This window comes from Vigna angularis, chromosome 2 (genome assembly GCF_016808095.1).
Source record: "Vigna angularis cultivar LongXiaoDou No.4 chromosome 2, ASM1680809v1, whole genome shotgun sequence".
NCBI classification, from domain to species: Eukaryota; Viridiplantae; Streptophyta; class Magnoliopsida; order Fabales; family Fabaceae; genus Vigna; species Vigna angularis.
The window spans coordinates 44,316,572-44,340,497 of NC_068971.1; the positions used below are offsets into that span (position 1 = coordinate 44,316,572).

The 23,926-nt window shown below is 38.8% G+C and overlaps 1 protein-coding gene across 3 annotated transcripts; it reads right to left on the reverse strand.

The window, feature by feature from the left end:
* Window positions 1-1,684: 1,684 nt before the first annotated feature.
* Window positions 1,685-22,443, reverse strand: LOC108322362 (uncharacterized). Of its 3 annotated transcripts, XM_017554440.2 has the most exons (13): window positions 21,944-22,443; window positions 21,713-21,788; window positions 21,521-21,610; window positions 21,386-21,430; window positions 21,171-21,251; window positions 20,226-20,322; window positions 19,987-20,045; window positions 11,651-11,761; window positions 11,411-11,550; window positions 11,293-11,332; window positions 3,183-3,245; window positions 2,918-3,108; window positions 1,685-2,297 (listed from the first exon to the last, which is right to left on the reverse strand). In XM_017554440.2, exons 1-13 carry the CDS (start codon window positions 22,348-22,350, stop codon window positions 1,820-1,822), a joined length of 1,878 nt encoding a protein of 625 aa, XP_017409929.1. In that variant the 5' UTR covers window positions 22,351-22,443; the 3' UTR covers window positions 1,685-1,819. The 3 variants fall into 3 exon arrangements, with proteins under 3 accessions (XP_017409929.1, XP_052728688.1, XP_052728689.1); XM_052872729.1 differs by lacking the exon at window positions 2,918-3,108 and having other exon boundaries at window positions 2,142-2,297; XM_052872728.1 differs by lacking the exons at window positions 19,987-20,045; window positions 20,226-20,322.
* Window positions 22,444-23,926: the final 1,483 nt, after the last annotated feature.

The following is a 23,926-nucleotide window of genomic DNA, read 5'->3' on the forward strand; positions in this document are numbered from 1 at the left end:
TAAATTATGTTCTTAAATATCTTGATGAGAAATTGCAAGAAAATAAAAGTTAAATTTACAAAAGAATAGTAGTTACAGAGTATTTTGCTCATGTATAATTTTTTTGTTTTTCTCTATTAAAAATTAAGGTATGCAATAAATATGTATTTTTCTTAATTTATTATATATAAATAAACAGAGTAGTGCTATCATGCTTGTGTGGTGTATGTCAGAGCAATTCAGCAATAATGAAAGGAAAGCAAACATAGAAAACGGTGATCTACATGGCAGCCTAAAAATTATGAAAATAGAACTCTTCGCCTGAATAACAGAGAATTATTGATCGCTGAAGATGCTGGAAGACGATAATAATGCATAAAGCAGAGGGCCATAATGCGAGGATCAAACAAAAAAAGGTCGTTGGTGGATAGCTTTTAAACCATTAATGGAGTGACAATGATTGCATGTTTTCCAAAAGCGATATATGGTTAAGCATTGCTTAATCATTAGTTCCCTTCTACAGTTCTGTTCTCTTCATTTGGCATATTTTAAGGATTAGTTATTTGATTGATGTGAGATGTTTTATTTGAAATTTTACGCTGACGATAATGGCCCAATGCATGCCTACCTATATTCGAACAAATTGGATATAGTAATTTTTTTTTTCATTCTAGCACATTTTAATAAAAAATTTATGATTGAAATTAATTTAATCATACGTTCCAATTACATTTAACATTTCAAGATTAATTCCATTTGACTTAATGTAAAAAAGTCCTTCAGCTTCAACATATCATAATGCAATTAAGTAGGGACCTATAATTAGATAAGGACAAAGAAAACCGCTTTCTTAGCATCGTGTAGGCCAGGGCATTATTCTAACCATTTATCTGAACATTTTGTAACAAGTATTAAATAGAATGATGGCAATTCTAAATTTTAAATGTAATTTAGTTATGTGAACAACTAATTTAATGTCAAAGCCACATGATTAAATTTTGAATCAAATTCTTTCTTAACCATAATAAGACACTACATAAACACTCAATACACAAGTTAACAAGCGACTAAATAATTATACAAAACACAAAATCAGAAACTCACAATAAACATAATAACAATCCACAATTAAGAAAACTTTAATCTTCAAACTCTTTCAAAACTCTTATTTTCCAATCTCACTATCAAACATTTTTTTGTTCAACAATTAACCGTATATAGAATACATACGCCTGGCAGCAACCACAAGTTTCGATGTTAAAAAAATTTCGAGTGAATTTATAAAAAAACAAACTTTTTTTAATTTTGTCTACTTTTATCAAAAAAATTGAAACTTATTTTCTAACTACTGTATACCAACAAAAACTCGAACCAACATTTTACAGTGATTTTTGCAAAAAAAAAAAAAAAAAGTAGTCCACATTGCAAATCCCATGACTACATATGTGATTACCAAGCGGGTTAATAATATTTTACTCAAACTAGAGGTAAAATTTGTAAAACATGTGGAGATGAAAAACATTTAACCCAATAGTTTCCTATTGCATTGAAAACCAGCAACTTTCAGTAATCATAGTTATTAATGACAGTGCTGATCTTATTATTGTCACAATAGCAATATCAACATTAATACATTATTGCCCCAATATTACCAAAAAATTAATAAATAACATACAACATAATTACAGAAAAACGAAGACTCGGGGCAGAGAAATAACTATTCCAACTACTTTAAGGACAGTTAAATTCAAATATAGAATAATTTATAAGATATCAAAGCCAATGATCCCTTTCTTTCTTGAAAGGGTTGCGGTGATAAGAGCAATTGCGAAACATAGAATTACCTTACCGACGAGTGTTTGGAATAGAAAAGCTGCAACGTGTTCTCACTTAGACAACCCAGTACGCCGTGTCTAGGTGAGTACCTAAGATCACGGGCCTGAGCTGGAATTTTGAATTGCTGAAGAAGCCTAAAAGATGGCAACTCATGCAAGACCAAATCACATGTAACTTCATCCAAAGATGCTAACAATCTGCTCTGACTCTCTATGTCCATAATTACACATTTTGGTAGTCGAATTTTACTCACATTTGCAAGGGAGGAACCCAACTTTTGGAAATGATGCCTACCCATTCTATTGAACAAGACATGAGTGCCCTGTACTCCTTGTCCAGCACTAAGAGGAGTGGCCAACGGTTGAGATAGAGGCACATCCATTAATTTCGGTCTGTATGAAGCAACAATGTCATCACTGCTAGGGCAATAGGCAAGGGATATGCAGACTCCTTGATTATCAGTTTCAGGAACCACAAGCGGCCTTCACATTTAAAAAAGGTGAAGTATTAGGACAGCTATTTACAGCCAAAAAAAAATAGAGGATGACACTTCGTACATGATTGCTTGCAAAATCACCACTGTCCTCGTGGAACCAAATTGAAATTACGCATAAGAAAATAGGAATGATCCATCATATAGTATCTTATAAATGCAGGAAAGCATTCCAAAGTCGAGAGCTGATTTAATTAAATTAAAAAAAAATGTAAGTTTCAAAAATGCAAAAGAAATACGACTCTAACACAAGAAAATAATCTAAAATAATTTTGGCAATACAAGCAAGGAAGATAGCATGTATGTCATACAAAATGAAGAATAATAGGAGCTAAAGGAGTGAAAAGGGAAAGGTACAATGACGGACCAAACATTGGAAATGTACAATTCGAAATGTCGCATACTTTGGAAAACAAAACGAATTGTGCCAACAGGTAGGCCCACACAAATCCAAAAACAAAATGGGTAAAGCGAAATATTTGCTCGTCATAATTGAATATTGTAGGGTTAACTTGATAGTGCCAGCAAATCAAGTTTTGCACAATATTTATTAGGAAATTATAATATTATATACATAAAGCGGACGTCCATAAAAGGCAAACAGCCTACCGTTCTTCAGAATCAATGTTCCACTGACAAAGGCCAAAGGCAGATGCCGATAGGATGGTTTTAACACCCGATGAAAGACTTGAAGTTTGTGTAAGAGAAGTGACAGTATGCACAGGGTTATTAGTCAAACCAACTAAAGATTTCATGGGGCCTACAGTTTGACGCATGTCAAACACTAAGACAGAACCATTCTGCAGGAATATAAATATGAAGATTAGAATTTGAAGCTCCCACATCCAATAAATACAAAAACCAAATTGCTGACCTGTAGTCCAGCATATATGTTATGCGAATTGTTCAGATCCCACGAACAAGACCATGCAGGATCCTGTAATAGAATTCAAGGTTAAAAAAACAAAGAGGTACTACTAAACTATGATGGGAGATAAATTGCAATATCTGAGGCAACAAATTAGTAAATTAGCACACATGAAGGTGCATGAAAAAACTATTTTAAAAATCTATTTCTATAAGTAGTTTAGAGAATTCCCTCTTATATACATCGTTTCCAAGGATTTACAATCACAGGAACTAACGAGGATTGCCTTGCCCTCCTGCTGTACGCTATTAAATATTATTTGGTGCCTGAGGTTGGAGAAAAAAGCTAGACTTTCTGGGATAGTTACTTACAACACTGCATCCTTTTTGGGATTCAGTGATTTTCTTATCTTTGTTATGATGTTGGGTTGATGGTTTGTTAGGAATGAGAAGAGTTGGAGAGTTTATGAGAGAAGGAAGAGAATAAGTTAGTTGAGCAACCCAACTGCTTATTACAGTTGGGTAGGGCGGGAATAGCTGTTGTATAAATAGTAGAGGGGTTAGTTGTGTGGGGACTTTTGACAGTTTGTTAGTTGACAGGATTAAGCCTGTGAAAGGGGTTAAGCCCTTGCTATTGTGAGTGTACAGACTTGACCTTGTGAATAATATCCAGTTCTGTTTACTTTCTTTCTAGTTTCTTAGCGCCTAAGTGTGGTTTCTAGAGGTTCTTGAATAGGTTTCTTTACCAGAAACCTATCAATTGGTCCGACCTGCCGGATCCCAATTGGAGGAGTAGCGTGTGCGCGGAATGGAGGGAAGAGTAGTGGCGGTTGAAGGTCAGTTAGAGGCGGTGGAGATCGCCGTGGCAGAGACGAGACGAAGGCCGATACAGGGGCTTTGAGACAAAATTACGAGGCGATGAGGCAGGATATCCAGGCGATCCTGAAGATGATGGGGGACCGCAACCGCGATCCAAATGGAAATCGCCAAAGGGCCAGTGAGTCGTCCGTGAACGACAACGGTGGCGGAATCGAAGGAGATAGAGAGGGAAGACGGGAAGGAAATCAAGAAGGGCCTCCCAATTGGAGGAAACGGGTAGAATTACCGGGGTTTGAAGGGGGCGACCCATTGATCTGGATAAGTAGAGCAGAGAAATTCTTTGAGGTGCAAAAGGTGGCCGAGGACGAGAAAGTACAGTTGGCGTTCATCAGTACGGAAGGATATGCAGCATACTGGTTTCGCTTTTGGAGAGAAAAAACACGGCACAGATCGTGGGAAGGATTGAAGAGAGAGTTGGTGATCAGATTTGGAGAAGGTGGACGAGGGTCCGTCTATGAGAGATTGGCCGCCATTAAACAAGTAGGGGCAGTGAGCGAGTATGTTAGGGATTTCGAAGTGTTGGTGGGGCAGACGACAGGGATTCCAGAGGAACAACTCTTGGGATACTTTATGGCGGGGCTGCAAGAGGAGATAAGCGATTTTGTGAGGCCCCATGACCCGCAAGATTTAATGATAGCTATGCGTATCGCTCGGGACGTACAAAAGTTGTGTTCCCAATCGAAGGTCAGTGGGGAACAATCGACCAAGAGTAGGAATGTTTGGGGAGCAACAATGAGGGTAGCCACAAGAAGCAAATTCAGTCGCGAGGTACCGGGAAGAGGGGGGACCGCCGAGAGTGTGGGATCGGTCAGGCGGGAGACGAACCAGGGGAGTGGGGTTGCCAGGCCTAATGTAGAGGGAAGAGGAAGATGTTAGGATATAGAGTAAGGGGAAAGGGGATTAGGGTAGAAGGGAGAGGACGGTATAAATAGATTGATTGTATAGTTAGAAGGGACTTTTGATGAATTGATTTGTTGACAGGTATTAACCTGTGACGAGGGTTAAGCCTCGGTTTCCATTCTGTACAGTGATTCTTACTATGAATAGAATTCAGTTTCCTTCTTTCTTTGTCTTTTTCTGGGAGGAAGAGAGTTCGTGATTAGGTTCCCCATTTAGGAACCTATCAATTGGTCTGACCTGCCGGATATTCGCTTGGGAGGGGACTGATAGATCAAGAAGTAATCAAGAAAGGGTGGAGGCATGGAAGGAAGAAACGATACCGTGGAGAGGAGGACCAGCGAACTGAAAATGAACATGGCAGCAATACGCCAAGATTACGCAGCAATACGCCAAGATTTGCAAGAAATTATGAAAAGGTTGAGTGGGCGAACCAGCAACCAAGAGGGCCAACAGTCGGACGACAGCCAAGCCTCCGTCAACGAGAACAAAAGGAGGCAAGAGGAGGAAGTGGGAGAGGCAAGGGGTGAACGCCATGAAGGGCAACCCAGTTGGAGGACAAGGGTAGAATTACCCACTTTCGAAGGGTTTGATCCTATGGGATGGATTGCTAGGGCGGAGACAGTTTTTGAGACCCAGGGGGTGATAGAGGAAGAAAAAGTGCGTCGGACATACAGTAGCATGGAGGGAAGTGTTGGGTATTGGATCCAAGCCTGGAAGGCTAAAGCCAAGAATCCTTCTTGGGAAGGACTGAAGAAAGCTATGGTGATAAGGTTTGGAACAATTGTTGAGCGTTTGTTGAAACAGACGGGGACGGTAGACGAGTATGTACGAGACTTCAAGAAATTGGCAGGACAAACGAAGAGGGTACCGGACGAGCAGCTGTCAGGATATTTTCTGGCGGGATTGCAAGAGGACATTCGGAACCAAGTCCAACCGTATGACTCACAGGAAGTGATGGTAGCGAAGCGGATCTCAAGGGATGTGGAGGCTGGGTTGCAAGAACCGATACGCAACAAGGTGCGTCTTCTCGATCCTCAAGAATTGATGGCCGCGATGCCAATCGCACGGGATGGGGAGGAACTTAACGGAGGAGCGAAGACCGGAGGAGGAGGAATGGGAAGAAACCTGACGAATTGGAGTAGACCGAGCGGGGTGGCGTCGCGGGTTGAACCCAGTCGACAAACCCAGAACCGAACGAGGCCAGCGGAGCATAGTGGGTCGGTGCGCAAGGAGGTGACACAGGCGAGCGGGCTTGCGAAGTCAAACTTCGATAACAGAGGGAGAAATTCTGGGAATTTACCCTACTCACCGTTTGCGAAACGTAGGAAGGAGGAAAGTTGTTTCAGGTGTGGAGGGGCTTTCGGCCCAGGTCATCAATGCCCAGAAAGAAGTTTGAGGATGTTGATGATGGTTGAGGACGAGGAGGAAGATGGAACAAAGGCAGAGACAGAGTTGGCTCAGATGCAGATGAAGCTTTCTGCGTTTTCTGCTGGGGGCCTGACGCAACCCAAAAAGATGAAATTGCAAGGAGAAATTGAGGGAAAACGAGTTTTAATTTTGATGGACAGTGGCGCGTCCCATAAATTCGGTCTCTTATTTCGACCACCACCCAAACCCCCAGACTTGAAGTTGCAGGTATCGATAGAAGCAATTGAAAATCACATGCCACAAGTTATGGTAATTGATGAGATTGGTACAAAACATGAAGCAATGGCTGCAAGCACAATTGCACAACGTGGGATTCAGTTTATTGCCACTGCTAATGGAATCCCAATTGAAAATGATGATGTAAAAAGTAGTGAAACTTTTGAGTGCAGGTAGTAGCAGCGGGTTCCTTCCTATGATCAGACCATATCACAATGCCATCGGCTCAATCTTCCCGATTCCAACCTTGAGGACAAGGTTGTTCTGCAGGGGGTGTATTGTTAGGATATAGAGTAAGGGGAAAGGGGATTAGGGTAGAAGGGAGAGGACAGTATAAATAGATTGACTGTATAGTTAGAAGGGACTTTTGATGAATTGATTTGTTGACAGGTATTGACTTGTGACGAGGGTTAAGCCTCGGTTTCCATTCTGTACAGTGATTCTTACTGTGAATAGAATTCAGTTTCCTTCTTTCTGTGTCTTTTTCTGGGAGGAAGAGAGTTCGTGATTAGGTTCCCCATTTAGGAACCTATCAGAAGAAGTGTCTGAAACTTACCCTATTCGGAATTCATAAAAAGAAGGGAAGAGGGAAGGTGCTTCCGATGTGGGGGACCTTTTAGCCCAGGGCATAGATGTCCAGAAAGAGGATTGAGGATGTTAATTCTGGCAGAAGAAGAGGAGGAAGATGGGAGTGAAGCTATGGATGAGATGGATCAGTCCCAGATGGAGTTATCCGCTTTTTCAGTAGGGGGATTGACATCTCCTAAAACTATGAAATTAAGAGGAAACATAGGGGGTCGAGAAGTGTTGGTTCTCATTGACAGTGGAGCCAGTCACAACTTCATACGCCAGAAGTTAGTGGAGGAAATGGGAATGACAGTGGTGGAAACCCCACCTTACAGGGTCAGCTTGGGAGACGGTTATCAAAAAAAGACAAGGGGTTGTTGTGAGGAGGTGACGATTGTGTTGGGCGAAGTGGAAGTGGTAGAGAGGTTCCACTTGTTTGAGCTAGGAGGGGTGGACGTAATATTAGGAGTGGAGTGGTTGGAAAAATTAGGAGAAGTGACCCTGGACTGGAGTAAACTGACCATGGCATATCAACAGCTAGGGAGAAAGGTAAGAATTCAGGGGGATCCAACTTTAGAAAGGAAGATGGTGGAACCAGGTGCTTTACTAAAAATGGCCGAGGTAGAGATTTGGTTGTTGGTATGGGAGTTGGGATACTTAGATTCAAAGGAAGGAGGTGAAAACTGTCAGAGTTTAACAGAAAGCCAAGGAAAGGAGATGGAGTTGTTGATGAGCCAGTACAAAGGGGTGTTTGTGGATCCAGTGGGGCTACCTCCTGATCGTGGCATGGTGCATCACATACCTCTCAAAGAGGGCATGGATCCTGTCAATGTTAGGCCTTACAGGTACCCCCATGTGATGAAGGGGGAGATCGAGCAGCAAGTCAAGGAAATGCTCAAAACAAGGGTGATTAGACCCAGCCACAGTCCCTATTCGAGTCCGGTCATCTTAGTAAAGAAGAAAGACGGTAGTTGGAGGTTTTGTGTTGATTACAGGGCGTTGAATCGTGCCACGGTGCCGGATAAATTCCCAATACCGGTGATTGAGGAGCTATTGGATGAGTTGAGGGGGGCTTGCTACTTTTCGAAGATTGATTTGAAAGCGGGTTATCATCAAATCCGTATGGGAGAGCAAGATGTTGAGGAAACGGCTTTTAGGACGCACCAAGGGCATTATGAATTTATGGTAATGCCCTTCGGCCTTACAAACGCTCCAGCTACATTCCAAAATGCCATGAACAACCTTTTTCAGCCTTATCTAAGGAAATACGTTTTGGTGTTCTTCGACAATATATTGGTTTACAGCACCACATGGGGAGAGCACCTTGAACATGTTACTATTGTGTTGGATACTCTAGAGCAGAACAGTTGGGTAGCAAACCAAAGGAAGTGTGAATTCGGGCGAGCACAGATTAAATACTTGGGTCATGCTATATCAAGCAAGGGGGTAGAGATGGATCCTGAGAAGGTGAGAGTTGTGACTGAATGGAGCAGGCCGAAAACGGTAAAAGGAGTGAGGGGATTTTTGGGTTTGACTGGTTATTATAGGAGGTTTGTTAAAGACTATGGGAAGATTGCCAAGCCCCTGACTGAGTTACTGAAGAAAGGGGAATTCGTATGGAATGAAAGGGCTGAAGAAGCCATGCAACAGCTGAAGAGGGCTATCACGACAGCCCCGGTGTTATCCTTACCAGATTTCCAACAACCCTTTCATATAGAGTGTGATGCCTCGGGTATAGGCGTGGGGGCAGTTTTGACTTAAGGGAGAAGACCCATTGCCTATTTTAGTAAGGCGCTATCAGCAGGGACGTTGAGCAAATCAATTTATGAGAAGGAACTGATGGCCTTGGTATTGGCCATACAGCATTGGAGGCTTTATCTGCTGGGGCAAAGATTTGTGGTGCATACTGACCAGAGAAGCCTTCGCCACTTGTTAGAGCAGCGTATAACTACTCAAAACCAACAGAATTGGATTGCTAAATTGTTGGGATATGATTTTGAGATAGTATACAAAGCAGGGGCTACCAACCGAGCGGCGGATGCCCTATCAAGGAGGGAGGAGGGAGACAAGGAGGAGGTAACAGAATTGGGAGTGATGGTCAGGCCATATTGGCAGGACTTTGGCGAGATCTTAAGAGAGGTGGAGGAAGATGACAGGTTGAAGAAGGTGATGGAGGATCTTAGGAGGGATCCAAATACCCATCCAGCTTATACCATTGAGCAGGACAGGTTACACTATAAAGGAAGGTTAGTTTTGTCAGCCAATTCCACATGGATTCCCAGGTTGTTGGCGGAGTTCCATGTTACGCAGACGGGGGGCATTCGGGTGTTTACAGGACATATCGGAGGTTGGCTCAATCCTTATATTGGATTGATATGAAGAAGAGGGTAACTGAGTATGTGGCGGGATGCTTGGTGTGTCAGCAGCACAAGTACTTGTCCTCTTCTCCTCAAGGACTGCTGCAACCATTGCAAATTCCGAATGCCATTTGGGAAGAGTTAAGCATGGACTTTATAGTGAGGCTTCCAAAATCTCAGGGATTTGATGCTATACTAGTGGTAGTAGATCGCTTAAGTAAATACGGTCATTTTATACCACTCAAGCATCCTTATTCAGCTAGAATGGTAGCGGAGTTATTCATCAAGGAAATAGTTAGGCTGCATGGCATTCCGAAATCAATAGTGAGTGATCGAGACCCCCTCTTTCTCAGCATTTTTTGGCAAGAGCTATTTAAAGGGCAGGGTACACAATTGAAGATGAGTACAGCTTATCACCCTGAGACCGACGGCCAAACGGAGGTTCTGAACCGTGTTTTGGAGGGATACCTTAGATGCTTCTGTTCAGAACAACCGAAAGGATGGATGACAGCCTTACCATGGGCTGAGTACTGGTATAATACCAGTTATCAGGGAGCAATCCGGTGTACACCGTTTGAAACGGTCTATGGACGGCCACCTCCATCCCTGCAACGATTTATACCGGGAGAATCATTGGTTGAGGCAGTGAATCAGGAATTGCAGACACGGGATGAAGCTTTAAAGTAGATGAAGTTCCACTTGGAAAGGGCACAAGAGCTTATGGTACAACAGGCCAACAAGAGGAGGAGACCTTCAAATGTTGAAGTGGGGGATTGGGTATACTTGAAGATCAGACCCCATCGACAATCTTCCATGCCAACCAGACTTCACCAGAAATTAGCAGCCAGATTTTTTGGTCCATTTCAGGTGATCCAGAGAGTGGAAGCAGTGGCCTATAAACTCCAGTTACCAAAGACAGCACGCATACACCCTATATTCCATGTGTCCCAATTAAAAAAGGCAATAGGGGAGCAGAGAGTGGAGAATGAGTTGCCTCCAGACTTGCAGGCCGATGGACCCTCTTTTTGGCCCATCAGTGTTCGAGGGACACGAGTCACGCAAAGAGGGGATGAGGATGTGTCACTGTTGTTAATTGAATGGCAGGATGGCAGACAGGAAGGAGCAACGTGGGAAGATGAAGTGGCTATCAAAGAACAGTACCCCGATTTCAACCTTGGGGACAAGGTTGAACTTCAGGCAGAGGGCAATGTTAGGAATGAGAAGAGTTGGAGAGTTTATGAGAGAAGGAAGAGAATGAGTTAGTTGAGCAACCCAACTGCTTATTACAGTTGGGTAGGGCGGGAATAGCTGTTGTATAAATAGTAGAGGGGTTAGTTGTGTGGGGACTTTTGACAGTTTGTTAGTTGACAGGATTAAGCCTGTGAAAGGGGTTAAGCCCTTGCTATTGTGAGTGTACAGACTTGACCTTGTGAATAATATCTAGTTCTGTTTACTTTCTTTCTAGTTTCTTGGCGCCTAAGTGTGGTTTCTAGAGGTTCTTGAATAGGTTTCTTTACCAGAAACCTGTCATGGTTACTGTAAAAGAGCATCTTTAGAAAACTTTCAAAAGAGATTGGAAACCTTTACTTAGATAGCTTGCGGTCTTTTGGGGTCCTTAAGGTTTTTGGTTGCTCCATTCAAGGAGGATAACAAGTTAAATATACAAGCAATACAAATCTGAAAAAACACAAAGCATAGCAATTATACACTATTGCAACAAGCTTTATTTACTATTAGTTTACCAAACGAAAATATTGAATCAAACTTCACCTGTAGATCATAATTGATAACAAGATTGCCACTGTCCAAGCTGTAACACAGGAAAATACACCAATTACCGAGGTTTACTATGTCAAACAAGACCGATTAGTACTCAATGCAGCTATACCTGAGCACTGATAGTTTCTTCCCCAATGAAGAAAAGAGAGCCATACTACTATTAGAAGGAGAAATATGAAGGTCTTTAACACCACTTGTAGCAGAAGGCAGTAAGATATCTTGCATCTCAGATGGAGACAACAAGCTCATCTACAAAGCCAAGTTTCCATGAAAGTTAAATCGAAATCCTTTTTGCACAAGAGAAACTAAAGCCACATACAAATAAATACTTCAAATTGAAGAATCTTACTTTAGTTAGCAAGTGCATTCCACCTACTTCCTTTGGCTTTTGTGCGATTAATAAAATTTGATTAGAAATGTCCATATCAAAAATGCGTGCACCATCGAGATGAATCTCTTTCTAAAACAAGTACACACTAGTTAAATAAAATTCTTCTAACAAAATAAGCCTATTATAAGAGGAGATGTGATTAAAAAAAGTACGGTATTATAGTTCCATTCCACATATTCCTAGCTTACCATCCTAAACTTTTTTTTTCAAAACCACTTAACCTCTCTGAGTTTGGTTTAAAGTAAACTATCAATTCAATAAATTCCATTAAAGTTCTATGTTTCATGCCACGGCTTTAACCATGGTCACAGTGTAAGAACCTAGAAAATAGATTATTAGAGTTAATAAGTGTATTAAAATAATGAGACTGAGTATTTTATTATAAAATAATATCATAATATAAATAGAATTTTCTAAACTTGTCTCATTATCTAAATCATCTTCTATCTCTCTAAAACACTATTCTCTTAACTTCTCTACTATCTCTCTAAGTAATCTAACTCCTTGATAATTTGTTGGACGATCAGGAGGTACCTAGACGATCACTGCGTCAAGCTCTACAACTTCAACAGATCAATTCACTGTTTAGAGCAAGTCAAAAAACCCTTTTCTTTGGTATTTTAGGGTTCTTGATCATACAAGGCGATTATGTTTTTGCATGGGTCAAGAATTTCTCTTCATTGATTCTTGATTCAATTGAAGTTCTAAAGTTGGTCTCCAATCACCAATCAGTGATTTGTAGGTGTTTTAAAAGTTCCTTGTTTTGCAAGAATTCAGTGGAGTGTTTTGAGAAATTGGGCAGTCGGGTTAGAGGTAAGGGAAGCTAGTGTTTTTCTTTTAATTTGAGTTGCAAAGTATGTGTTGGTATGTAATAGTATGTAAATTCAATGTATGCTAACTTTTGCTGTTTGAATTGTAAGGTGTTTTCATATGCATGATTGACCGAATGATTTTTGATTAAAGGTAATTTCTGGTTTGTATGTGTGGTCGGTGTGGTGAAGGATGATGGTATAAAGTGATTACAGCAAAGAAGAATCTATTTAGAAAGTTGGTAGTTGTAGTTTGGTGATGATTTGAATGGTTTTAGGTGCAAATTTGGGAACTTGAGTAGTGAAATTTTGATGGGAATGGTCTGAGACAAATTTGAGTGGTTGGGGTCTGTAACAAAGTCATTTGTGACTTGTCCTGACCCCTAAGTTGCATAAGTTTGAGTTGAAAATGGTTTAATTCATTTTAGGCCTATAAGTTGAGAATTGTGAAATGGTAGAATGGAATCTTGCACACAATCTCTTAAAAATGAGTAGAAGATGGTTTGTAGGAAGTTGTTTAAGTCAAATTGATGGTATAACACGATCTAGGAGTGTTAGAAGTTGGAAAAATATTTCAAATTGGTCAAGAGTGGGTGGTGGTGCAAATTTTGCAGTTTTGGTGCTATAGATTTATGCAGACTCGCTGAGTGAGTGGAGTCGCTCAGCGAGAGGCTTAGGGTATGGACCACTGTCTTCTTATTCACATAGCGAGTTGGGTTGTTGGGCGAGTGGTTGAGGGGTCTGGACCACTGTCTTCTTATTCGTCTAGCGAGTTGGGTCGCTGATAATGCTAATTCTTACCATTATCTAAGTATCATTTTAGTAGCAAAATCAACTCCTTTCTAACTTCTAACTTGCTTAATCTTCTTTTGTCTTGTTTTCTAAATAAATGTGTTTTAGGCTACATTGATGTAACTTCATCACTAATCCCATTATTTTGTAGCTAAAACTATGCTTGGAAGAATCTCCAACAATGTAGAGAACCGAACCAACCACAAAAGCAAGCAAATCTGCAGAAAAAACCAAAAAAAGAAGCAGTGCAGCAGAGTCAGGCTTGGACCCCCTTTTTCCATGGGCGCTTGAGCGCCAGTGCACCAGCTGCTGAGTTTGATTGATGCGCACCCGGGCCCCCACTCTTTAGGGGCGCTTGAGCGCTATTTTTGCTGACATGGCAGATTTACTCTATTTAACTCAGAAACGCGAAGAGCTTCGGGTCTTTGGTTCTTTGGAGGCACGATTTCACTGCTAGAGCTCATGGAGGCCGTGAGGAGCTTGTGGGAACATCTCCTCCTCTTCCTTTGAGTCTCCTTCTTCTTCCATCTTCCATTTTGTAAGCTTTAGGGTTCTTCATGGAAGTGGAAAATCAGATTCATCTTGTTAGGGATTGTTGTAACCTATGAATTCTTGTGTAATGGATGATTGATTTGATTATATATATGCCTTTTCTATCAATGGCTAGTATTCTTGTTTCCAATCTTAAAACTTGCATGTAATATGAATGTTCATGACTTGAATTTGGGGTTTCATGGATTATGGAGACGTAAGATGGAACCTAGAACTGAAACAAGAGTCCTTGTGGTCATTGATTCTAGGGATGGAAGATGATTCACATGTTGTCTTAAGATCCTAGCTCTTTAATGCGAGTTTGCTTGTTAGATTTTCCAAGGGTTTGGAGTTTAATAGGGAAAACCTAGGCTCTTTTACCTAAGGGATTAGGGCTAGAGTGTTTTTGTGGATTGACTTTAGTAAATTGATGGAGAGGACATGAAATTGGGTAAGCACAAGATTGAAATAGGTGAAAACTAACCTTAGCAATGTCATTTCATACGATTTCTAGTCTTGTCCATATCTAAGTGCCTTTAATGACCAAAGTCCAACCATTGTATATTTGTGAATTTATCTTATTGCACATATATGTGTATGAGTGTTGTTCTATTGAGTCTAGATGAGTTGTTAATCGCACAATTCTCTAGTATTTCGAGTCTTTTGGGAAAACGATACATGGTATTACCATGGTTTATTACTTGAAACGATTCGGTGCACTTGCCGAACCACCCAACAAGTTTTTAAAATATGTCATTATCAACTCCCCAAACTTAGAACCTTGCTTGTCCTCAAGCCAAAGGCATCTGGCTCCAACAAAAAATATATTTTCACAAACATAGCAGAATTCACAACACTTGCTTAACTTGGAACGGCTAGAAATGTGTACAGATTAGCCTTCCACTGTGGTGCTCACAACATTTTCAATCAATCAAATGCTACAGTTTATAAGAGATCAACAGTCATGACAGAATGCTTTACTGAATTATGTAGAACCAATCCTCACCCAAGATAGTGTTTCACTTGCATACACTGGTGTATAAGGATGTGTATCTATCACTTTACTATCACAATGTCACACAAATCAACTTTGTCATTTGTTTCAACCAAATTAAACACATTCAAAAGCAAGTTAGCATCACAAGGACTTTGATTGGCTTGTAATGTGGCTGAGCTAAGAAAGAAACATGGTTTTTCTGGATAACAAAACACCTTGAGCTAAGAGATTAAACAATTCAAATCATTGCACATAAATTTCTCTTTTACTTCACTTAAATTACAACCACTTTCGAACTTATATCCCACCCTTCTTTCATTCCATTCTTTTTCTTTCTTCTTTTTCCTCATTTTTCTATATTTCTATTTTTCTCAATACACCCTTACAGAACAAACTTCCCCAAACTTTAAACCATTCACCCGCAGCAAACATGATTCTTCCATTCAGTTCAAGGTAAGTAAGTAAATCAGGGAATTTTCATTAGGCTTAAGGTTCAAGGAGGGAAGGCATCTTTCATTAAGGTTCAAGAGGTTTGTATATGCTTATTTGGCTCAAACATATAAAAGATGTAGAAGAGTAAGATGGTCTTGATCATGTGTAACAAGCAAGCAAATGATTCTATTCAGAGAAATTCAGGCAAAGTCAACTGTGATCTAACATGATAGTATTTACAAGAAAAATCTAAGGCACAACATCTCACAAGGTTAACTCAAAGTTCCACAAACATCATCAAGCAACTGCCAAGAATATTGATCGCAGTTAAACAAAAAAAATTCTCAGACTTTTCATGAAGAAAGCAACCACAATTTGAACTAAATTGACCCATCTCAAACATCATTTCAAAGTCAAGCATAAGCATCATGAATCAGCACAGTCTATCAGGCCAGATAACTTAACCAAAATGTTCATTCAATCATAAACTAAGAACTGAATTTCAACCAAGTCTAAAAGTTAAACTAGAAAAAAAAACAAAAGAAAGCAATATAAAAGGTTCAGTGAAACTCATGATGTGCTCTAATCACTTATATCTGCATCCTCATCATCATCATCCTCATCCTCCTCGTGATCATCATCTGCTTCTTCCTCCTCGTCATCATCATCTGCTTTTATGACACCTAAAGAATATGTTGCTCGAGTAGCATGGCCTAGGGACCAACCCCAATATACCGGGGGAGGTGGAGCCAGCACACATGGTGCAACAGATGATGATGACGAGGAGGAAGAAGCAGATGATGCTGATGAGGATGCATATATGAGTGATTAGAGCACATCATGAGTTTCACTGGACCTTTTATATTGCTTTCTTTTGGTTTCTTTTCTAGTTTAACTTTTAGACTTGGTTGAAATTCAGTTCTTAGTTTATGATTGAATGAACATTTTGGTTAAGTTATCTGGCCTGATAGACTGTGCTGATTCATGATGCTTATGCTTGACTTTGAAATGATATTTGGGATGGGTCAATTTAGTTCAAATTGTGGTTGCTTTCTTCATGAAAAGTCTGAGAATTTTTTTTGTTTAACTGCGATCAATATTCTTGGCAGTTGCTTGATGATGTTTGTGGAACTTTGAGTTAACCTTGTGAGATGTTGTGCCTTAGATTTTCTTGTAAATACTATCATGTTAGATCACAGTTGACTTTGCCTGAATTTCTCTGAATAGAATCATTTGTTTGCTTGTTACACATGATCAAGACCATCTTACTCTTCTACATCTTTTATATGTTTGAGCCAAATAAGCATATACAAACCTCTTGAACCTTAATGAAAGATGCCTTCCCTCCTTGAACCTTAAGCCTAATGAAAATTCCCTGATTTACTTACTTACTTGAGCTGAATGGAAGAATCATGTTTGCTGCAGGTGAATGGTTTAAAGTTTGGGGAAGTTTGTTCTGTAAGGGTGTATTGAGAAAAATAGAAATATAGAAAAATGAGGAAAAAGAAGAAAGAAAAAGAATGGAATGAAAGAAGGGTGGGATATAAGTTCGAAAGTGGTTGTAATTTAAGTGAAGTAAAAGAGAAACTTATGTGCAATGATTTGAATTGTTTAATCTCTTAGCTCAAGGTGTTTTGCTATCCAGAAAAACCATGTTTCTTTCTTAGCCCAGCCACATTACAAGCCAATCAAAGTCCTTGTGATGCTAACTTGCTTTTGAATGTGTTTAATTTGGTTGAAACAAATGGCAAAGTTGATTTGTGTGACATTGTGATAGTAGAGTGATAGATACACATCCTTATACACCAGTGCATGCAAGTGAAACACTATCTTGGGTGAGGATTGGTTCTACATAATTCAGTAAAGCATTCTGCCATGACTGTTGATCTCTTATAAACTGTAGCATTTGATTGATTGAAAATGTTGTGAGCACCACAGTGGAAGGCTAATCTATACACATTTCTAGCCGTTCCAAGTTAAGCAAGTGTTGTGAATTCTGCTATGTCTGTGAAAATATATTTTGTGTTGGAGCCAGATACCTTTTGCTTGAGGACAAGCAAGGTTCTAAGTTTGGGGGAGTTGATAATGACATATTTTACCATGAATTCAATAATGAATTAAGAGAAAACGTCAACCCTTCCTTAACTTTTTACCTTGTAAATACTAGTTTTCTTTTAGTTTGTTAAGTGGTTTCACCTTAAGCTCTAATGAGATATTTTAATCACTAATCCCTGCTTTTATGTGCTTAAAGTAGTTGGAAGAAGTTTATGCATCAAATAAAGGCACTGGAAACCAAGGAAAGCAAGAAAAACAACAAAAATGAAGAACCAGAATTCTGCTGAAGTTAGCCCGGGCGCCTCTGGCTTTTGGGGGCTTGAGCGCCAACTTTGCTGATATGGCAGATTTGCCCTATTTAACTCAGAGGCACGAAGAGCTTGACATCTTTTGACACCCAGAAGCGTTTTCTCTCATTTGGAGCACTTGGAGGTGAGCTAGTAGTTGTGGAAACAGTCCATCTTCTTCCTTGGGTCTTCTTCCTTCTTCCATTTCCACCATTGTTGTATGTTCAAGCTCTCCATTCATGGAGAGCTAGTTTCATTTGTTGGGAATTGATGTAGCCACTGAACTCTTATGCAAACTACTGTGTTTTGAATGAAAAAATGCATCTTTCATTGATTGTTAGTGTTTAATTCCTTCTCTTAATGCTTGTTGTGAAGTTGCTACCCATGACATGATTTTAGGGTTTGCTTGATATTGGGAAATGTTGGGTAAATCTGGACTTGGATTAAATACCTAAAGAAAATAGTATCTAGGGATAATAGAACTAGGACTTTTGGTTGTCTTAAATCTCAAATCTTAATGCGGAAATAATTGTTAGGTTTTCCAAGGGATTGAAGCCTAATGAGGAAGTCTAGGCTCTCTCTACCAAGGGATTGGGTTTGAGTAAATTAGTAGATTGACATTGGCATATTAATGAAGAGGAAGTGATTTTTATTACATAAGAGTGAAGTAGGTGAAATCACACCCCCAACAATACCATTCCATATCATCTCTAAACTTTCCATTTCCAAGTGTTTGAGTATCTAAGATCACTTTTATCATTTATGTTGCATGTTTACTTTAATTGCACTAAAACCCAAATTATGAAGCATTCTTTAGTCTAAGTTAGTTGGAAATTATACGATTGTTTAGTGACACGAGTCTCTTGGGAAACGATATCCGGTCTTACCAGTTTTATTACTTGAAACGATTTGGTATACTTGCCAAAGTCTCAACAGTCGCTGAGCAAGTGGTTGAGGGGTCTGGACCACTGTCTTCTTATTCGCCTAGCGAATTGGGTCGTTGGGCAAGTGGTTGAGGAGTCTGAACCATTGTCTTCTTATTCGCCTAGCAAGTTGGGTCGTTGGACGAGTGGATGAGAGGTCTAGACCACTGTCTTCTTATTCGCCGAGCGAGTTGGGTAGTTGGGCAAGTGACTGAGGGGTCTAGACCATTGTCTCTAGTCTCACCTGCGAGTGTGGTTGCTGAGCGAGAGGTTGAGGTCTGGGGAACAATGTCTGAGTATTCGCACAGCGAGTTGGGTCGCTGTGCGAGAGAATTATGTGATCGCCCAGCGAGTGTGATCGCCCAGCGAGTATGGTCGTTGAGCGACTAGTTCAGGTTTAGTTTACTCTTTCCTTCTTTATTCTTGATTGATTTGAATTATGCTTTGATTCATTTGGGGATGATGTATGATCGTGTATGAGTTATTATGAGTATCAAAGTTATGAATTGAGATTTAAAGTGAAAGTATGGTTTTCAAAGTTGTGGAAGAGTTCCAAGGAGGAATCTCTTATTGGTGATTTTATGGGAAACTAGTATAAATTGTAAGAAGCTTATATGATTGTTATCTTGAACCTCTAATGATCATCTGTTCTCAATTAGAGAGTGATGAGTCATGTCGTGCGAGGAGCAGGAGATCCTAGTATGGGGTCGTTCTTCATGGTGTCAAAGAGCGTTTTAAGGACTAACTCTGTGTGGTAGATTTGAGTGGGTCAGTTGTTTCACCACACAGGTGCAGAACTATTCATGGCTCGACAATTATACTAGATGGTAATGGGTTTGGCTAAGCCTGAGTTAGTATATGTGAAGAGAAATAATGTGAAATCTATGGTGTGCTTGAACTTGTATATTGTGTTTACTTTAGCATGAATGCTTCTTTTTCAACTAGCTTACCCTTCTTGCATGTTTCTTGGTTGTTTGTTCTATGTGTATTTTTTGTGGCAATGATCATCTGGTGGGTGTGAGCAGAGCAAGATGACGTGTCCGTCGAGCAAGCATTAGGCGGAGTGGCTTCTGATGTATAGTGTTTTAGACTGTTTTCTTTAGAGTACTTATAGTCTCTTGGTGGACTTTTGATACACCAATATTGTACATAGTTTTGATACTAGTACATGTTGTATATAAAGTTAGAGTTATAGTTTTCTTTGAATGATTGTAAGAATAACTCTATACTCCAAATCTATCTTGTTAACTGATCTATCATATTAACTATGTGATGACTATTATATAGTTACATGTTATATTTTGGGATGTTACACATAGTTATTTCAAGTTAAAACAAACTTTGGGGGGCTAACGGGAAAAAAGTTTAAGAGGTAAATAGGGATAGACAAAAGGAGAACAAGGTGAAACTTTTCCAAAGTGGTGATGTTAGGTAGGAGAGGAGAGGGCGAAATGATATAATGGCATACCTGCAATTCAAAATTACAAATGGATCCCTTTCCACAGTACTTTGGGCCCATGTTGTGCTCTACAAGTTACATTAAGGGAAATAAACTTGAGCAATCAATGAAATCAACAGCAACTTTTTCTTGAAAAAAGAGTTTGTTGTTTTAGAAAGAAAGTGGGAGTGGTGCTGGATGAGCAAAAGGAGACAACTTTTATTAGGCAGAAATCAGTCATCTCATTTGAATGCTGAAAGAATGAATACCAGATTCGCATCTCCCCTGAGAGCTTCCATTGTGACTTATCGATGCAGATTCCCTGCTCTGCATATCTAGTAGCAGCTGCTCCAAATAAGTGTTTCTCTACAGGCCAAATGTACATAACAGTTTAAGCCATACATACAAAGATCCAAAACGATCGAAGAGGGTTTTATGATTTGGACGAAATATTTAAACCAGTTTAAACTGCATAAATGTCTGTTCGCAATGCTCCTCAAGCAAATGCCTCAATTTTCAACATCAAATTGTCGAAACTATGAAAATGGTTTTTGATGCAAGGTTTCTGTTACAAACTAAAAATTGAAATGAGAAGAAAAAAAATAATTTAATGGAATAGGGTGAGAAGAACAATGAATAGGAGACCAAATTACCTTCCAAGGGTGCCCCGTCACTAAGAGCCAACCATTGATCAATACAATGGCAACAAATCTCCCTCTCTCCTATTTCCTCTTCTCCTACTCATATCTAACTAGCCATCTCATTAACATTCTAACTATTAACTTACTCCCCCTTTTTCTTATATCCTAATAGGTTCAGACAAAGTAACAAAAGAGTGGAAGATGTTAAATTACTGATTATAAAGGAAGTAAAGAGGCAAACAACAACATCAAGAGTGGTAATGGTCCAAAAAAGTAGGTTAGGGTTAGAACATGCAACGGTGTGGCATGGCAAACATGACATGGCATCATCATCTATTTCATATAAAATAAAATATTAGGGTAATATGAGTGGCTCCAACCATAGTCTTTAAAAGATTTTTAAATTTGGAAAACCAAAGATTTACTGACAAATTGTTTGTATATTCTATAGTAATGCATAGTGATACTTGTGTAAGATTCTGAACTTGAAAATGAAAAATGTTTTTAAATTTGGAAAACCGCAGATTTACCAACAAAATGTTTGTATATTCTGTAGTAATGCAGAAGTTATACCTGTGTAAGAGTCTGAACCTGAGAATGCAAGGTGACTTCTCGAAGTTTCCATCCCTCTTCTTTCTTGCACCAATCACTGACCTAAGAATGTATTTGATATATTGTTTTAACCAAGAATACAGATTCATATTCGAGCATGATCAAAAGTTCAAAACCCACACAAAGCCAGGAAGAAAAAATAGCATGTAAAATAATATTGCACAGTATCCCACTACCTTACTGTCAAGGGCAGCACATTTGGCCTCAAGTGACTGAATTCTCTGCCAACAGCGAAAAAGTAATCAATCAGGTAACCTATCTTCTTAAAAGGTTTCTTTTCACATAAAATGCGCACATAAACATGGCCAAACCTTCTGAGATTCTTCCTCGACCGCAACTACTCGGGAAGCAAACAGTTTCCTCACATCCTTCAACGTACATTTCCTATTACATTGGGGACACTGGGACCAAAAACACACAAAAGATAAATATAGAACCACTTTAGGTTGCATAAATTTCAGAAAGCACCACTCAAGCCTCACCTAAACATAGTGTGTATTTACCTTGCTGGAACTTTTGCGTTGTTGAAGCCATCTTTTGATGCAAGACATGCCATATATGTGTCCACAAGGAAGACAACTGAACTCATTCACCCCAAAAATTCAAAAAAATTCACCACATCGTTCACATACATTCAACAATTTCACCAACATAAAAACTTCTAATTAACAATCAGTCACTGTGAGTGGGCGTGTGTGAGTGTATAATTTAGGGCAAAGGAAATGCGGTTGCACCAGATATGATGTTCGCCGTTATTGGTCCAAACATCCATGCAAATAGGGCAAAAAAGACCATCAATGTTGGTATGGTCGCTTTCTTGGCTACCGTTGCTGCTCCCAGTCGCGAAGGAACAAGAAGCCCCGCCTCTTTCGAACCTACGGCGTTTATTCCTCTCCTCTCCCACGCAATCCTGTGTTTCGTCGGGGATAACAATTACGTTATCGGATGAAACGCTTGGAGGAGTGTCATGCGAAACCCTAGGGGTGGCCACACCGGGAACGTACTCTTCGTCGTCTTCGTCTTCGTCTTCACCTTCGGTTTCTTCATCGTCAGTGATTCCATAGTCTGCGGGGTTTCCAATAAGTTGCGGCGCCACGATCAGGTTTTCTTCGTAGTCCGCGAATTCAATCGGAGACGCCATTCCAAGAGAGGAAAGGCTAAGCAAGTTCGCAGAGTGGCCCCAAACCTAAAGACGACCTTACACGACCGTTTAAACGTTGGGAGGTAAATCAGAAATAAGCGCGCCAATTATGTGTTCTGTTTTTATGGGATTTAAATAATTTAAAATGAGATATGTTTTCACCTTGAACTCTCTCTATGGCTAGCTAAACCCACCCTTCAAAAGACATTTTACGATAATAATTTTAATATAGTAAAATAATATAAAAACATATAATAGTAACAAAATTCAATAAAAAAATATGGATAGTGTTTACTTTTTACCAGGGGAAATACATCCATATTTTTTATGATAATAATAAAAATAAAAATATTATTATTATTATTATAAAATTAAATTAAAAAATGTATATTTTTATCATAAAAAAAATTTATTTACATAATTTATAATTAAAAAATTATTAAATTTGAAAAGAACGATCAAATAAAAAAAATTAAGAAACAAGATAAAATTGATAAAAGTTTATTTTAATTTTAATAAATTGTTATTTAACAGGTAAAATTAAAAAAAAAAGTGTGAACATCTAAAATATAGATATGTAGGTGTAAATAAACTATTTATTTAAATTAAACCTTTAATGTAATTTTGATTCCATTATTTTCTTTACTCATTTTGGATTTTTCAATTTAAAATTAAATATTTAATGTAATAAACTAGTTTCAATTTTTGTGTGTTTATTTTTTATTATGTATTTCTCGTCATATTTAATGTTGTCAAAATGGGTTAGAATCTGATAATCAATCGAGTCCATCACAGATTCAGATTGGGTTGGGTTTTGAAAAAATGAAACTTTTTTTATACGAGTTAATTTTCAACCTGATGGTCAATCCGATCCATCACAGATTCAAACCGAGTTGGGTTTAAAAAAATTGAAATTTTTTTATACGGACTAATTTTCAATCCGGTACACTTAGAACACAGCTCAACCAGATTGAACCCGTGATGAACTGACCCTTCTAGTTTAATTTAATTATTTTTTATTTTTTGTTTTAATATTATTTGCTAATATTTTTTTTATTGTGTTGTAAATTGAAATAAAGAAATATATGTATTTTATTAAAATATTATAAATTTATTCATTCAAGATTCTAATCTTATAAATAGATAAGTGATACAAAAATTATCAATATTATAAACTTATTTATTCGACTTTTGAGTTTGTTTTTTGATTACATTTGAATTGTATGTTATTTTTTTATTTTGAATTGTCTTTGGAGTTTAACATCGTTTTAGAATGAAATTTATTTGATTTGAATTACCAAATAAAATGTTATTTTTTTAATTTAAAAAAAAACTTGTAATTAAATGATTTAGTAATTCAACAACCCCTTTCACCGACTAACCCGTGGTAAACCGAGCTGAATTTGAAATTTTTTGACTCACTAAGAAATGAGTCGGGTTGGGTTAGCTCACTAAGTAGTCAACCTATGGTGAACCGGACTCGGTCAAGCTGAGTAACCTGTTCTAACACCACTAGTTTCCGTATTAGGTATTTAGTATTCTTGGTTAATTCAAAAATGAAATTTCAAAAATTATA

What these genes read in the sequence shown, in the direction of transcription:
- LOC108322362 (XM_017554440.2), bottom strand. Translation starts at nt 22,350, where the DNA reads ATGGCGTCTCCGATTGAATTCGCGGACTACGAAGAAAACCTGATCGTG. An exon ending in AACGCAAAAGTTCCAGCAAG is followed by an intron (nt 21,611 to 21,712) that starts GTAAATACACAC and finishes TTTTGGTCCCAG; the next exon opens with TGTCCCCAATGTAATAGGAA. An exon ending in GTGCTGCCCTTGACAGTAAG is followed by an intron (nt 21,252 to 21,385) that starts GTAGTGGGATAC and finishes ATACATTCTTAG; the next exon opens with GTCAGTGATTGGTGCAAGAA.